A 16,854-nucleotide genomic window follows, 5' to 3' on the forward strand; every position below is an offset into this window, starting at 1 on the left:
ACTTCAGAAGAAGGATGATCAGATCAAGTATCTCTTAGAACAGTTGTATAAGCAAGCCCAACCTTAGTTGCACACCCAACTCTAGCTTGTTTTTTACTTTTGTTCTTAGTAGCTGTGTCTTTGTATCTTAATCCTTCTTTCTATATATATATTATCATTGTTTCTGAATCTTGTGCTTTTTCACCTTCAATATGTTTTACAAGCTTTAATTCTGATGATATTTACTGTTTTCAATGCTGCTTGCTCTGAAATACTATCTTTAAAAGTTATATGTTTATTCTTTTGTTTTGTTTTGCTCTGATACTCTTTCTTTTGTTTCTATTCTTTTTGTTGATGACAAAAGGGGGAGTAAATGTATAGTATTTGTTAAGGCACTGAGCCCTACTATAACCACTTCTAAATTTCTTTTAAATACCTCTGATTTGATTTTTATGAGTATTTTATTGAAATTTAATTAATAAGAATAGAACTTAGGGGGAGCTTACAAACCTCACCTTAAAGATCTATTGGACTCAGGGGGAGCTTACAAACCTCTGTCCCAAGAAGTCAACTTATTAATTAGATCAACAACAATTGAACATTTTAAATACTATTGTTTGTCATCATCAAAAAGGGGGAGATTGTTGGAACAAAATGTGTTTCACAAAGAACCTTATTAAGTTTTGATGATAACAAGGTATTAAAAATTGTCAATTGGTTATTACTAATAATTGTTCAAGTGTACAGGACCAAAAGCTACTCAAGTTATTTTGATAGGTCCTGGAAGAACAATGGAAAGAAAAAGAAATTCTGAGCATCTGAAGAAAACTGCTCCTGAAGCTCAACTGCTCCTGAAGCTAAACTGCTCCTGAAGAGATGACGTCATCAGAAGCAGAAAGTCATCAGAAGCAATATTTTCACCAGAAGCTAAATTTGATCCTTTAATCAAACTGAAGAGAAAGTTGCTGATTCTCAATTCAGTCTTATCAAAGAAGAACGAAGAATTGAAAGGGAGGTATCAACGGATATATGGAAAGCACTCTGCACTTGTCTCTCATTAATAGAGTTGACAAAGTACAAGTGTACAACCACTACCTCCACTACTCTGTTTTCTGTCTACGCTACAAGACAAAACAACAGCCATGCCTGCAGAATTTGTACACTCAAGATGGGAATGAATTTGAAGTTTATCCTTCAAAGGACTACACCCAAATCAGGCAAAGGATCACTGGTGGATAATCAAAGGATTTCAAACGACTCTTTAGACGTGCTGATTATCTCAACGTCTCTTTCACACCTCTATATAAAGGAGTGAAGACTTGAAGATTAGATAGATATATATAAGTTCAAAAGCGCCAAAACTCTGTCAATTTGATTCTACAAAGCACACTGAATTTCTGCACTGATTTGATACATCTTAGAAATTCAAAGTCTAGAGTCTTTTCTGTATTGTATTGTGAACACCACTGATTGTATATCAAGTGTTCAATTCAAACTCAATTCTCTGTATTTTTGTTTGATTAGAAGTCTCTTGCCTGCGTGCTTGAGCATTAGAAGTCTCTTGCTTAGTGCTTGAGCATTGGAAGACTCTTGCGTGTGTGCTTGAGCATTGTTTTGTGAAGTCTCATACTTTGAAAGTATTGAGCAGTTGTAATCTTGTGATTATAGTGAAATCTCCTTGGAAGTGCAAGGGGGACTGGACTACTTCCGTGTTGTGGAAGGAACCAGGATAACTGTCTGTGTCTTTGTCTTTCTTTTCTCTGCTCTGTTCTTTTCCGCTGCAATCTGACTCTGATCATTTCATCATAAGCAATCAAACTGCTTCTGAAGTTTTATCAGAAGAAGAATCCTTTTTTTTAAGAGAAAAAGAAAACACAATTCAACCCCCCCCTTCTTGTGTTTTTCACCTTCACAATACAGTTATTTTTCTTCATGTTTTTAAAAGATATATGATTGTAAATTAGTTTAAATTATGCATTTGATAAAAATGCCTCAGAGTCATTGAAGTTCATCAACTACAACGAACATTCCAAAACATATTACATCCATAAGCCTCGTGAATTCACTACATATGGATGAGGTAATCTCCAAAGTATCAAGTTTTTATTTTATTTATAGTAACAAAAGAAGTACCTTGCCAACATAGCTCTATATTCTCATTCTTTCTATGGTGGCTTGGCCCATTAAGTCTAATTACTCATTTTATTCCAAAAGTTCATAGGTTATTCGCATGTACCTGAACCCTTTGTCTAGTCTTATATCTACGGCAACTACCTTCACCTCTCGGTCCTTTGCTCATTGCCTACTATTTTCATAAATACAGTAAGCTTAAATTAGGTTTTCAACTTCCTTAACAAAAGAAAAATTGATATTATGAAAAGTTTGTCCCATGGCTACTTTCCATGATCCCAAAGTAAAGAGAGACTACTCACTCATCATATTGATGAGCTACCTAATTAAATAGTTATGAGTGTTTGCTCTGCTAATTTTACGCGTAATGCGTAAATCTCCCTTGCTCGTTGGATTATGTTAATTAAGTCTCTTATTCCTCTTTGCAATTAGTGGTGCTACAAACATGAAACATGCATTCTATGCATCATTGACAAGTCCAAATGTGTTTTGAGAATGAATTAGCTTCCCTCACTCGGCAGCTATAGTAATCTTCTAACCTTCCTTCGACTGAGAGGCCTCATCTAAATGTAAACATAGATCAAATCCTAGTTTGATCTGTGGAGTTCATTTGTTAAAAGAGAAATATTCTTTCTAACAACACAGACATAGAATAATTGTTCATTAGATGATTGCATTAGGAATATTGAATTGTCTACATGTGATATAGAAAATTGGTGTTCACTATGTGTTTTAGAACATTAATTCATGTTTTGGATCGAACAAAGGCCCAACCCGCCACAAATTAGTACCCTTTTCTATAGAGGACAAAATGAGTAGAATCTTCTCATCCTCACCTCGGATCCACTTGAGCCCATAATACCTCATAACGGTCAGTCCGTCATAACGGCTGCCCGTCATAACCCAACCCAACGACTCTTTTCACGGTAAACCTTCATTCTTGCTGATATATACCTACTTGAATGTTTGAATTCCTACATGTACAACCCCCTTTCTCCTCCTTGTATTGCGACCACCACATCCTTAAAGCACCTCCATCAACGATCCACTACCATTGTGAGTACTTTGATTCTCTAGATAAGTAAGGAAATTAAGCTGTGTTAGATAAATTAAATTGAGAATTTGTTCTTTTTTTTAGGGAATTGAGAATTTGTTCTTAATCTATTTTGTTTAAATTATCGCCTTTTTTAGAATCTTCAGTTACTTAAATATCAAAGTCTTGCAAATACAACAACCTCGTGCGATAGCCGCCAATTATCATCATCGTTTACTCCAAATCAACTATTTGTTCTTTTATGTAAAAGAAAAATAGAAAAAAAATAGAGTTACACTTACTTAAACAAGGACGTGCGTGTGTGGTTGTTGTATTTGCAAGGATTTTTCTAATTAATTATCATCTTTGGCGGACTCACGCAGCCGTAGGGTCGATATGAGATTTTTCTTGGGTTAGACTTTTCAACCATGTTTTTTTTTTTTTTAAGGAAGACTTTTCAAACATGTTATAACTTTTCAAAATAATAGCGGTCTATAAATCCCTTTAATAAAATTGTGCCCTTGAAAATGTCTATATTTATATTTATATTATATAGTTTTCTTTAAAAAAAAGAAGAATATAATGCATAATTTAAAAATGATTTTACACTTTCAATTACATTCTTAAACAAATTTACATATTTATTTGTCTTTTAGGCGGTATGCCTTACTCGCCTATGTGCCGTGGCGGAAGGCCAAGATGGGCCATGGCCCACCCAAAAAAATAATAATAATTTTTTTATATGATAAATTATTAAAATATGTTTGATTTTTAACTAAAATTACCTTACGGAATATCCTTTTCTTTATCTCAGTATGAATTTCAAGTCAATCGAAATGTATAGGTAATTATCTTCAATTTTTAAGGTATACAATTTAATTTTTTGATAGTCATCCTTGTGTTTAGTACTTATTATAACATAAATTTTGTGTTTATATTATAGTTTATTTTTGTTGCGCACCCAAACAATTTTTTCTGGCTCTGCCAGTGCTTATGTGCCGAGTTAGTGACATGTTATGAGACCTCTCCCATATGTCATGCACATGACATGTACCATGTTGTCCTTATTCTTTGTCTTTAGGATGGAGGCTTGGTTGTTTTTGAACCCGTGACCTTCCAATCACATGACAACAACTTTACCATGAATATTATTTGTTACGATACATAAAAGTGAAAAATATCTGTATCTATAATTTTAATCAATATCAAAATAATTTTAATTAAAATTAAAATTTCATAAAAGTTGTTGTTCATAATTTATATGTATTAACGTAATAAAAAATCTAATTGATATTATTGTTTAAAAATAATAATATTATCTGAAAGATGATTTTTGAAAGATGATGAAAGTTTGAATGAAAACAAAACTAATAAATGTGGAGAGAAATGATTGAAACTTTTTCCACGAAAATTCCTGTGGAGTTTTTGCCTCAAAATTTCTATTCAAATAGAGATAGCTTCTCACACCCTAAGTAAAAGAGTAGAGATCATAACTTCTCACATCCTAAGTAGAAGAGGTTAGTCTCACTCTCATTCCATCTGTGAAATTAATTGTTACACACTGCAAACAATATGTCACGTGTTCTATTCCAAATTTGGAGATGTATGATGCAGCCAAAGGTGTGGAGATTTGTGGGATTTGCTGCTGTTGTTGCTGGACTGCTCTGCAATGCTCTAAGTTCTTCCTTCAACTATCTCTTTGGAGGATGGACCATGTTGGTGATAGCTCTTTACACTGTTTTCAGTTTCGCCCTTTGCGTGTTAGTTTTATTTCCAAGGATATGGCAACACTCAAGAAGTCATTTGTTCATAGCTAATACAACATTTGTTGTATTGGCAATGACATCACTGTATTCGTATTTCTTCGATAAATTAATGCATAATACACCAGATGCATATAGTCTCATTTCATGTGCATCCTTTGCTGTCTCAGCGCTTAGTTTGTCAAGGAACAAAACTCAATGCGGATTTGAAATCGATCTTCTTTATTTCCTTCTTGGATGTCTAATGATGCAGCTCATGAAGATTACATTGAAATTATTCATTTTTGGAGCAGTTTTCAGCTATTTTCTTATTATTATCCGTTCATCCTTTTCTTCAATAGATGCTAGTGAAAAGAAATACTGCTCTGAATTCCAAGATGGAAATTCAGTGGTTCTTAATATGGAGTCTCTACAACTGGCTAGTACTAATATTGATAGTAGGATGGAAAAACTCGAGACTCGTGTGAAGGCGCTTGAGCACGGAAATTCAAAGTCCATTCAAATGGTTTTGGAGCCGGTAAGAAAACTTAAACACTCACAATCGGTGATAGAGGATCCCAACTTCATGTCTGATGCGTTGAAGAAAGAAACCATCAAAGACCTAGAGGAAACAACAAATGTTATGGCGAGGGCCGGGTTTGAGAACAATTTTTCGATGTGTACAACAATATAGTCATAAGGAAAACTTAAAAGAGTGCATATATGATATTCGAGTTATCGAAGCCCAACATCGAGGATGTTGACAATATGCCATGGAAGGATCTTGATGACGAGAGTGAAAAATGGATAAGATAAGAGCTTCCAATGATTCTCAACCACTGCTGATTTCTGTCATGGAGATTTACAGGGGATCCACCATCCAGCATTTGAATATTTAGGACTAGGATTGTTACATGTGATACATATCTATCATTATTATTAGTTGAAAGACGAGCACCCACGTGCCCGTCTTCTCGCTATTTTTATTGCGCAAAGTTTATAAATTATAAACCGTGTTTTTATGAAATATTTGATTTTAGATTGAAAGTAGAAAATATAGATATTTGTTACTTTTAAATTATAAAAAATCTAATAAATCATGTTTATATATTTCAATGACACCAAGAAAATAGCAAATGTAATATAATTATTATATTTTTTAAAAACACCAACAATAAGAATTATTCTAGAAAGTTTTTTTTTTCTCTTTCACTCATCGAGGATGTGTGATTTTAGGTCATTACTCATCGAGGAATGATGGTTTTAGGTCATTTTTTTAACATTGAATCACCCCTCTACATTTTTCCCCTTTCTTTTGATATAAATAAGTGATTTCCACATATATATCAAGTTATTTCTTTTCTGTTTTTTCGTCGTCTTGTGAGGCGTTGTTTTATTTCGTTGTTGCGGTGTTTGTTTGGTTCATATTGAATGATCAGCTCCAGTCAATCACATATTCAATTAATTCCTACAAGAAACCACTGAAATTTCGAGGCACAAAATTTATGGGAAATTGTCATTTTCTCCTCAAAATTTCAATTTATGCCGAGGAAGTGACGTCCTCGAATAATAGTTGGTTGCAAATCCATTTCCGAGGAATTTTTAGAGGAAATGTTGTTTCCAAAGAAACATGTCCTCAGAATGAGGATTGGACAGCTGAGCACATATCTGCGCATCTGTGATGGCTGACACGAAAGTGTCTAACATTTCTGAGGATAAATGTCCTCAGAATAAAGATTTGACAGCTGATTGGAGATTGACACGTGACTAGGGTTTCCGAGGAACTTTGTCATTGGAATGTATTTTATTTAAAAAAATTAAATCTAAAATTCTTTTTTCTGTGCCAAAATTTTTGAATTTCAATTTTTTTTTAAAAAGCGCTAATTTTTTTTTGAAATTTGAAAATTTAAAAATGTTAAATCAAAATTAATTACAAAATGATTCAAATATAATTCTTCATAAAATATATAGTATGAGTAATTATTATTAGAAAGAAAATGAAATTGATGTGAAAGATTGAAGAATAATCAAAGAAATGAAATAAATAAAATATGAGTAAATGATTGTTGAATGAGAAACTAAGTAGAAAATTTGATGATGGTGAATTATAATGAAAGAAATAAACATTGGTAGATATGATGTTAAATAATAAATGAAATAGACAAAGTTAAATAAATAAGATATTAATTTAGAGATGAAGTAATTGTTGATGATGATATTATTAAAGAAGAAGATAAGAATGTTGAAGAAGAAGAAGTAGAAGGAAGAGGAGGAGGAATGAAAGGTTAATGAGAAAATGAAAGGGGAAACATTGACCTCGGTAAGTCAATGTTGATGATTTAATGCTGATTTGACTGTGGGTCGTACGAGTGTTGACCTACATGCTGCTCTGAAAAGGGGAAAGCTAATCTTCTGCATGTTTAGCAAGGAATATCTTCCTTAGAATGCAACTTGAAAATGTGTGCTCCTGCCACATGTCACTGTTGTTGCATGCATGGCGATGAAAGAGTTCCTCATACTTGCTTCGAAAATTGATATAAAAAATCAGGGGTGTACTAATATTCCTGACACTGCTATAACAAGGAAAATGTTCATCGGAAAAACATGTATTTAATGAGGAATAACTTCCTTGAAAAGTTCCATAGGAATTCCATGAATTTCCTGTAATGAATAATTTGGACGTCAACGTTCTAGATCTGAAAACATGTGTGTTTTATTGCGGTGTTTATTTGATTCATATTGAAATCAGCTTCAATCAATTAATGATTTATACATTAATGTTGCAGAGCCGAAAACATATGTTTAAAAAAAATGAAGGGTGACAAAAATTGTAAAAACCATGATATTGTAAAGAGTTTTTCTATCATGTGCAAATTTGTACATGTTAAGAAGTTTAAATTAGTAACTTTGACTTGGAACTTGTGTTTTTTATATTAAATATGTAACATTTAATCAATAATTGTTGGTTTTCAATAAAAAAAGTTACTACATTTAGCTACCTTAACATGTGCAATATTGCACATGTTAGACAAACCCTATTGTAAATACAGACGCTTCAACACTCTCCCTTAGCCACCCTCTCTTTGATTGGGCCATGTCATACATGTTTTAAACTATCATTTTTGGCTACCGGTTCTATATATATGCCTGCTCATTAATATATATTTTATAAAAAAAAATATTGTTAATTTAACTTTTTCGGTTTTCATCCGGCAACCCACAACCATTTGAAGGGTCGTCTAACAACTTTCCTAATTATTCTCATTTTGAGTTTCAATTAAAAAAAATGTTATAATTGATCTTTGTACTACTAACAGAGCAAGAAATAAAGCTTCCATAGTGGGAATAGACATCACAAGCTTGTCAAAAGGGTGTTTCACCTTTGAAGAACCTGCATCAAATTGGATTCATGGGGAATTTACCAAATCAAATAAATAGAGCACAAAGATTACCTAGTAAACAAAGAACCCATTTTTAACACATGCATCAATTTGGACTTTGAAACCTTGAACATTTTGGGTTCTTCAACTCCGGTTTTTCTGGTCACATAGACCACTCGAATGACATTTTGTTTGCTGAATTACATGCTATTCTTATGGGGTTACAGCTAGCTCAAACCTTGAACATTGTTGATGTTGTTTGCTATTCAGACTCTCTCCACTACGTCAACCTCATCAACGGGCCTTCAGTGGTCTATCATGCGTATGCTACTCTTATCCAAGACATCAAGGATCTGATTCGACTCTCAAAGTTGCACACTCTTCGTGAGGGGAACCGCTGCGCCGACTTTCTTGCGAAGTTGGGAGCTTCCGTAGACTCAACCTTGCCTATTCATGCAACCCCCCTATGGATTGCTTCCTCTCTTAAAGGATGATGCTTGGGGAACTTACTTCCCCCGTGGCTAGTAGTTTTTCTTTTTCCTTTGTGTTTTTCTGTTTTTTCTTTCCCTCTTTAACCAAAAAAAAATTTGGACTTTGAAACTTGCTGAAAATTAAAAGCAAATTTCATATGGGTGTGGGTTTTAATTTGCAGATGAGAGAAAAAAAGAATTACAAAATCCAAAAACCCATAAGTTAGATGTTGTTTGATTTGGTGTGGGTTTTAATTTGTTGTGTTTGAGCTTGATATTGTTTTGGCCACAGAAGTTAGATGTGGTTCATATCAGTCATGGAGTTTTTTTCCTTTTGAGGGGAACGGAACAGGGAGGTATGCGTTTTTTTTTGTTTTTGAAGTTGAATAAAAAAAGAACAGTGCTAAATGGTGCAACACATTGTATGCACGAAAATGCACGACAGTTAAAAAATATGACATTTTGACTTTTCTATCATGAACTAAAACTTGATTTGCTCATAGTATAGTACAATATGCATTGTCCTTCATGCAAGATATCCTAAAAATGGTTTTAAAAAAAGCACAAATTTTAACAAACCACAATAATGGTGAAAAGTCTTTGGTTTCATGGGTACTTGAGATCAGTGAGTCACATGGTGGTGAGCACCGTCACAAGAAACCAATGGAAAGATATAGTCCTTTTCCTATTTATTTCTGAAGTGTAATTTTCCATGATGTGGTCATACTGGAACTTTTGTGTGCCTTCGTGCTTGTTAGTATGTCGTGCTATCAAGCATTTTTCATAAAAAAATGGTAAGTGTGATCTGTGAGTATACCAGCATAGCCAGTCAGCAGGTGGATGGTTTTAAAAAATTGATGATGTGGACCAATAGTTGAGGGAGTGGTTGAGAGAGAGTGTAAAAGCATCTGCAGCTAGCATTCCTCATTCCACTATTCCGTTAAAGTGTGTTTATATGAGATTTTTTTTTTTGAGGTAATGTAATATTGAGGGAATTCAAACACTTTGAGATGAATTCTATTGTTTGGATGATAATTTGATTTTTTTTTTTAAATGATGGAAATTAATGAAGCATTTTGTTTAAGTTAAATTTAGAGAATTTCAAATTTCTTCATTATTATAATTTTACAAATTTTGGATTTTGGTCCTTTAATTTTCCAAAATTTTGAAATTGACCCTCAAATTTTTCAAAAATAATAATTTTACCCCACGTTTTTTCAATTAACAAATTGACCCCTCAACTTTTTTGAAATTTGCAATTTGATCCCTATTTTCAATTTTGGCCAAAAAATATTAAAGTTTATAAAAGTTACTCAAAAATATTGACAATCAAATTTTTTATTACTCTATCCAAAAAAATTATTGAAAAATGAAAGAAATTTAATTGAATCATTTAAATTGTTTAGAATTCTAAATTTTATAAAAAAATTCAATTAACTCATCCAAACATAATCTTAATATATAAGTATAGACTTCTCACAGACGAAGTCAAAATTGGTTGGTCTCACTCTCACTCCATCTTTGAAATTAATCCTTACACACTTGACACAACATGGCACATATTCTAATCCAAACATGGAGATGGATGATGTTGCCAAAGGTGTGGAGATTTGTGGGCTTTGCTTCATCTCTTGTTGGACTTGTTTGCTATGCTTTAAGCTCTTCCTTTAACTATCTCTTTGGAGAATGAAATTTGTTGAAAATATTTCTTTACAGCGCTGTCAGTTTCATCATCTGCTTGGTGATTTTATTTGCACAGAAATTGCAACATTCTAGAAGTCTCCGATTCAAAGCTCATTCGGCATTTCTGGTATTGACACTCACTTTAATCTATTCCTTTTTCTCTAATAAAGTCATGAATGGGAAACCAGATGCATATAGTCTAATTTCATGTGCTGCCTTTGCTATTATGTCACTTAGTCTAATTGTTCAACTCATGAAGATTAAGTTGCAGTTATTAATTCTTGGAGCTGGTTTTAGCTATTGCCTTATCATTCTCTGTTCTTCATATTCTTCACTAGATACCGGAGAAAATAGTCAATACAGCTCTGAACTCCAAGATGGGAATTCAGTAATTCTTTATGTGGATTCTCTGCAATCACCCAGTGTTAATAATAATATTTCTAGTGCTACCAGTAGCATCGATTCACCACAATTGGTTATCAGTACTAATGTTGGTAGTATGATGGAACAACTCGGGACTTATGTGAAGGCGCTTGAGCACGAAAATTCAAATTATTTCGGAGCATGTAAAAAAATACGTTGAAGAACACTCTCAATTGGTGGTGACTGATCCAAACCTAACGATGGATGCGTTCCAGCCCGAAACCATTAATGACCTTGAGGAAATAGCAAAGGTCATGTGTATGGCTAGGTTTGAGAAGGATTTTTCCGATGTGTACAACAATTGCCGGAGGGAATGCTTGGACAAGTGCCTAATGCATAAATTATTCGGCTTACAGAAGCTCAGTATTGAGGACGTTCACAATATGTCACGGAAGGATCTTGAAGACAAGATTGAAAGATGGATTAGAACTTTCAATGTTGCTCTCAATGTACTTTTCTCTGGCGAGCGAAGACTTTGTGACCGCATCTTCTTTGGATTCTCATCCGCGGCTGATTTCTCCTTGATGGAGATTTCCAGGGAATCCACCATTCAACTTCTAAACTTTTTTGATTATGTGTCCAGTGGAAGTCACTCACCAGAGCGTCTGTTTAAAATCCTTGAGGTTTTTGAAACATTGCGAGATATGATTCCAGAATTTGCATCCTTATTTTGTGATCAGTACATTATGTCTCTAAGGAATGAAGCAACTACTATATGGAAGAGACGGGGAAAACAATTAGGGACATATTTAAGGAGTTGGAGTATTTGATTGGTCAAGATCTGACGAAGGGACCAAAATGAAACCAAAAAATAAGTTAAGGGACCAAAACGAAACTTTTAATAGTTAAGGGACCAAAACAAAACCAAAAATAAGTTAAGGGACCAAAACGAAACCAAAAAATAAGTTAAGGGACCAAAAGAGTAATTAAGCCGGTATTTTTTTATTACCAATAAATAAGAGAGAAGTGTCAGCGTAGCAGAGATTGCTTGATGTGCAAGCAATCAATATTGAGAGAGAATTAAGAGAGAAGAAAGGGAGTTCTATGTGGTTGTAACTATATATTCTCATTAGCAATAATTATGTGAGGTTACATTGCAATGGGTACTTCACCAACCAAAAAAAACCAAAGAAACTAACGGTCCAAACAAAGAAGGAGGTTCCAGAACTACTCATAATACATACAAGGTCCGCCCCGACCACCACCACCTCCCATTTTGCTACATTCACCGTGTCTTTATCAAATAATAAACATAAACGTTATCATACAATCAAAATAAAAGTATATATTATAATACTATGGAATTGGTTTTACAAAAAGAATACTATGGGAATTTATTAACAAAGACCAATCTCTTAAATACAACATTTATGAACCTAGGAGATAAAATATTTTCACTTATTTCGTAAAAAAAATAAAAAAAAACCTATAATATAGCCACTCAACTTAAACTAACGATCTATTAAAAAATCTTAATTAACGAAAAAATACTGCACTTAATATACTACTCCCTCGGTTGCTAATATAAGAATTGTTACAAAAATTTATTTGTCCCTAAATTAAAGACTTATTATAAATTTTTAGATACATTTATTATTATTTTTCAAAATATAACCATTATTAATACTATCAATTTATCATGAAACATTAATTTTAAACATTGAAGGATTTATACGCAAAGAGTAATTTGCTAATAGTCACACTTATGTTAGACAAGTTTATTACTCAAACAATTTTTTTTAAATGCATGATTTTTGTATCTTGAGTAGGAGTGGGGTAATTTGCTAATAGTCACACTTATTTGATGGGATTGCTTCAGGTTTTCGTTTCCTTAGGTGTTGTTTCAGAGTTTGGAGGAGAGTGTTTTGGAGAGATGAGATTAGAGGAAAAAATAGAGAAATATTTCAAAAAAATTAGGAGAGTGTTTTTCTAGTGAATGATAAAAGAATACTTATGGGGTTGAAACAAAGCCATAGGGGTTCGGAGACAGTTTGGGCTAGGTTTATTTTTGGTTTGACATGCAACTGTATGGTCTGTCTAGAAAGCTTGAAAATATATTCTTTTTTCTGGCAAAATCATTGGAGTTGAGTATCTGGTTTATAGGATCCAATTCTAAGTGGTTCTTTGCCAAATACTCTAGATAGAATTGTTTTCTTTATGATTGGTAGGTGAGGCAAATTCTCTATTGGACCAGTAAGTTTCCTTTTTCTTGGCAGAGATGGATTTGATTTGTGCTTTCAATGTTTGGAAGGCGCATAGGCCTCCGAGGTCTTTCTAGTTGGTGGTTCTCCTTGCCCTGTTGTCTGCTTGGTAGTGGTGGTTTGAGAGTCTTTTGTGATGGGGCCGACCTTGTGTGGGTTTTTGTTGGGTAGGGTCTGGGGGTGTTTGTTTGGCCTCTCGGGTTGCAGTTTTGTTTGTTTACTTTCTCTGTTTACCTTTTCTTGGTTGTAGGACTTTCCATTTCTTTTGTATCTAACAACTTGCTGTTGTAAATTCTCTGGGTGTTTTCCCCTTTTCGCTATATATATATATAGTCATTAAAAAAAACAATTGTATCAAGAGTTGTTACACTAATTGAATTACACAGGAAAATCCATAAACTCTATGCCAGAGGCCAAGTTAGCTGCTCCGGCGGATGGTGGGCATCATCCTATGATGGCGAAAATTTTGGCCTATCTTCTTTTTGCTATAAGATCACAACATATCGAAGTTGTTAATGGAGACAGAACATTTTCAATACAAACTGAGGGGACAATGGAACTTTTAGAGAGCATATTAGCATCAAAGTCCGAAGAATATGCGGACCCTTCTTTGCGTCATTTTTTCATGATGAATAATTGGAAATATTTAGAAGTGACAAATAGACCACGTAATATGGATGCAGTTTTTGGCGATGATTGGTTACAAAAAATCAGAGCAAAGGTCCAACAAAACATTGAACTCTATCAAAGAAACTCATGGGATAAGGTGTTAGAATTTTTGAAGTTGGATATCAATGATTCCATGGAAGTTAATTTTGTAGTAGATTTGATTAAAGAAAAGATTAGTTTGTTTAACAAGCACTTTACAGAGACATGCAGAGTTCAGTGCACATGGTCCATTCATTATTATAAGCTAAGGAAAGAAATGATTGAATCTCTCAAGAATACCTTGCTCCCAGCGTATGGAATCTTCATTGGGAGGTTTCAGGATTTTCTTAAAACTGATGCTTATGAGTATATTGAGTATGGAATGTTTGACATTCATGACATACTTGATAATTTGTTTCTTGGAAACAAGAAAGACAAATGAATTGTTTGGTTTGTGATCACAAATTTATGTATGTATCCATTTTATTTTTTCGTTGTTTGTTTGGGTTGTGTTTTGTTTTGTACTGATGTTTTGCCAATAAAAGAACAAAAGTAATATTTGATATTGACACAAGCACTTGTCAGACAGTTTGAGACAGATTATGGAAACATTGATCCACCACTTCTATGAAACAAATTATTAAGGGCTCCTTGAAAATTTCCATTTTTTTCAATGTTAAGATTATGCTATTGATAGTGAAACTCACAACTATGTAAATAATGTTTTGATGAAGTTGCAGTTTCCATAAAGCCGGTTGAAAGAAGAGCTTAATGCATAAGAAATGAGTCCAATGATACTTGACATAAAGTCCGAAATTCTTCATTGCTTTATCTGAATATGTCTATTGGAAATTCTTTTGGGCAAATTACTTAGTTTTGACCCCCTATGTTTTCCAATGTGCCGATTTTAATCCCTTATAAAAAAACAATTTTAACCTTTAAGTTTTTCCTCTTTTGCAACTTTGGCCCCTGGTCTGATTTTGACCCAGTCAAAGCACATGTGGCACCTCAATTAAGTGAGTTGGACGTCACGTGTTTAATTTTTTAATAAAAAAATTAAAAAATACCAACTAATCATTTACAAAATTAAAACTTACATATACTCTATGCTCAAGTATCATAAAGTATTTTGAAGAAGTTTTGTAATCTTTGAAGTTCTTTTGATGTTTATTAAAAGAACTTTTCATTTCAAGTAATCAGATAAAACTTTCGATTTGTATCGTCATGTATAATCAAGATATTAGCCTCTAAGACTATGGTGGCTGGTGATGGACGACAACTGATTCTTTGACTCTGTTTCAAGAAATAAATATTTGAATAAATCTTAATTGACTGTAATTCCATATTTTAAAAGGTATTGATTGACCTGGATCTGCAATGCCATCTGTGAGAATGCAAAGTAAGCTGAAGAACATCTCTTCATGAACTGCTCATTGTCGTAACTCTTGTGGTTTGAGAATTTCTGTCCCTCTCCAAGACGTCATGGGAGACTAAAATTCGAAGCAAAAATTGAAGCGAAAAACATCTCCCCAACTTTGGTAGACGCAATTGGGCGAATGTGGGTGTCTCAGCTAGGCAATTTGAATAGATGTTTGCTAGCCTTATTACAAAATTAATTTCTGAAGTGTTATAGCTATCTATGGATATCTCTTGTTGATATAGATTATGTCATTTTGGAATGTTTGGACATGTTGTATGTGATGAATAACACTAGGTGTGTGCAACATTAAATTAAATAATTTAGTAAACCAAATGAAAAAAAAAAAAACTAATTAAACGCACTGTCATAATGAGAAAATGAAAACAATCTAGATTTCTATTTCTTTCTTGTTTCAACCAAAACTATCAAGCAACTTAAACTCCTATTTATAGCTTTTACCATCAAGATGCCATGCCCTTGCAATGTAAATCGACATTATAAATTATGAAGTTATGAAAGAAAATATAAAAAGAAAGAAGTAGGTGTAAATTTCTCACAGATATTTTACAATTTTTCTATTAGTCATGTTTAGTTATTGAGAGAAGGGAGGGTTTTCAAATATTGTGCATGCTTATTGAGAAATAAGGGTTTGCAATTATGTCCTAGATAAAGCAGCCAAAGAGGAGGTATTTACAGATGCTATTAATCATAATCATATATGGACTTCAGTATATAAAAACTAAGTAGAATCAAAAGCACTAACATTAACAATGGAAAGCTGAAAGTGTCGATCATACATATAGTCATAACTTCTGAGACAAATTGTTCTAGGTCCTCTCATTACACTTATAATAATGGACTTATAATAATCAAACATACAGAATGTTAATAATCAATTACGGGATACATCATTAATCTCATGACACATGTTGCTAAAGCTAAAGTTGTGTATTCAGCTTCTGAAGAAGATCTGGATACAGTGATTTGTTTCTTTGTCCTCCATGAAATTAATGACTTGCCTAGGAAGAAACACCGACCAGAAATAGAACGCCTAGTGTCAACACATATATCCTGCCAGTCAGCATCACTAAAGCCTTGCAGATGTAGAGAAGAATCTCTAGGGAAGTAAAGGCCTTTTCCAGGACATCCCTTGAGGTATTTGAGGACTCTCTAAACAGCATTGTAGTGAGTTTGAGTAGGTTTAGAAAGGAACTGACTCAATATTGCTGTGTAATGTAACTGATGTCAGGTCTAGTTGTGTTGAGGTACAAAAGTCTTCCAACTAAACGCCTATAAGATGGAATGTCTTCAAAAAAGGGAGAAGAATCTTGATGAAGCTTAATGGAGGTATCAAAAGTAGTATAAACAGGTTTAGAAGGGATGTTTCCTGAATCAGAAAGGAGATCAATGTAGTATTTTCTCGTGATAAATGAGATGCTGATGACAGTCAGTCATACACTATTTTTAGAGTCACTTTTAATTGAGTTTTTAGTCAATTTTTATTAGCTTAATACTTAAATTAGAGTCCTTTTAAATAAATTGTTGTTATTAATTTAAAGAGTCAAGTAATGTTCTATTGGTAAATTAGTATGGTTAGTAGAGAATAAACAAAAACATGGTTTGTGAATTAATGTGGACCAAGGAAAAGGATTAATACAAATTGTAACAAAAGGGAAGCACGTGAGGTTAGAAACAAGGAAATTGGGCTTTGACCCAAGGGTGATGGTTGACCCGAGGCCACAAGT

The 16,854-nt window shown here is 33.4% G+C and overlaps 2 protein-coding genes and 1 pseudogene across 2 annotated transcripts; all 3 read left to right on the forward strand.

The window, feature by feature from the left end:
* Positions 1–4,557: 4,557 nt before the first annotated feature.
* LOC11416696 (uncharacterized) lies at positions 4,558–5,911 on the forward strand. The gene has a single exon (XM_003615853.3). The coding sequence runs from the start codon at positions 4,715–4,717 to the stop codon at positions 5,576–5,578; it is 864 nt and encodes a 287-aa protein (XP_003615901.1). The 5' UTR covers positions 4,558–4,714; the 3' UTR covers positions 5,579–5,911.
* Positions 5,912–10,256: 4,345 nt separating this feature from the next.
* On the forward strand, positions 10,257–11,610 carry LOC11412847 (uncharacterized; annotated as a pseudogene).
* A 1,834-nt stretch (positions 11,611–13,444) lies between these two features.
* On the forward strand, positions 13,445–14,131 carry LOC11412348 (exocyst complex component EXO70B1). The gene has a single exon (XM_003615856.3). The coding sequence runs from the start codon at positions 13,445–13,447 to the stop codon at positions 14,129–14,131; it is 687 nt and encodes a 228-aa protein (XP_003615904.1).
* Positions 14,132–16,854: the final 2,723 nt, after the last annotated feature.

Source organism: Medicago truncatula, chromosome 5 (assembly GCF_003473485.1).
Source record: "Medicago truncatula cultivar Jemalong A17 chromosome 5, MtrunA17r5.0-ANR, whole genome shotgun sequence".
In the NCBI taxonomy this organism is placed as follows: domain Eukaryota; kingdom Viridiplantae; phylum Streptophyta; class Magnoliopsida; order Fabales; family Fabaceae; genus Medicago; species Medicago truncatula.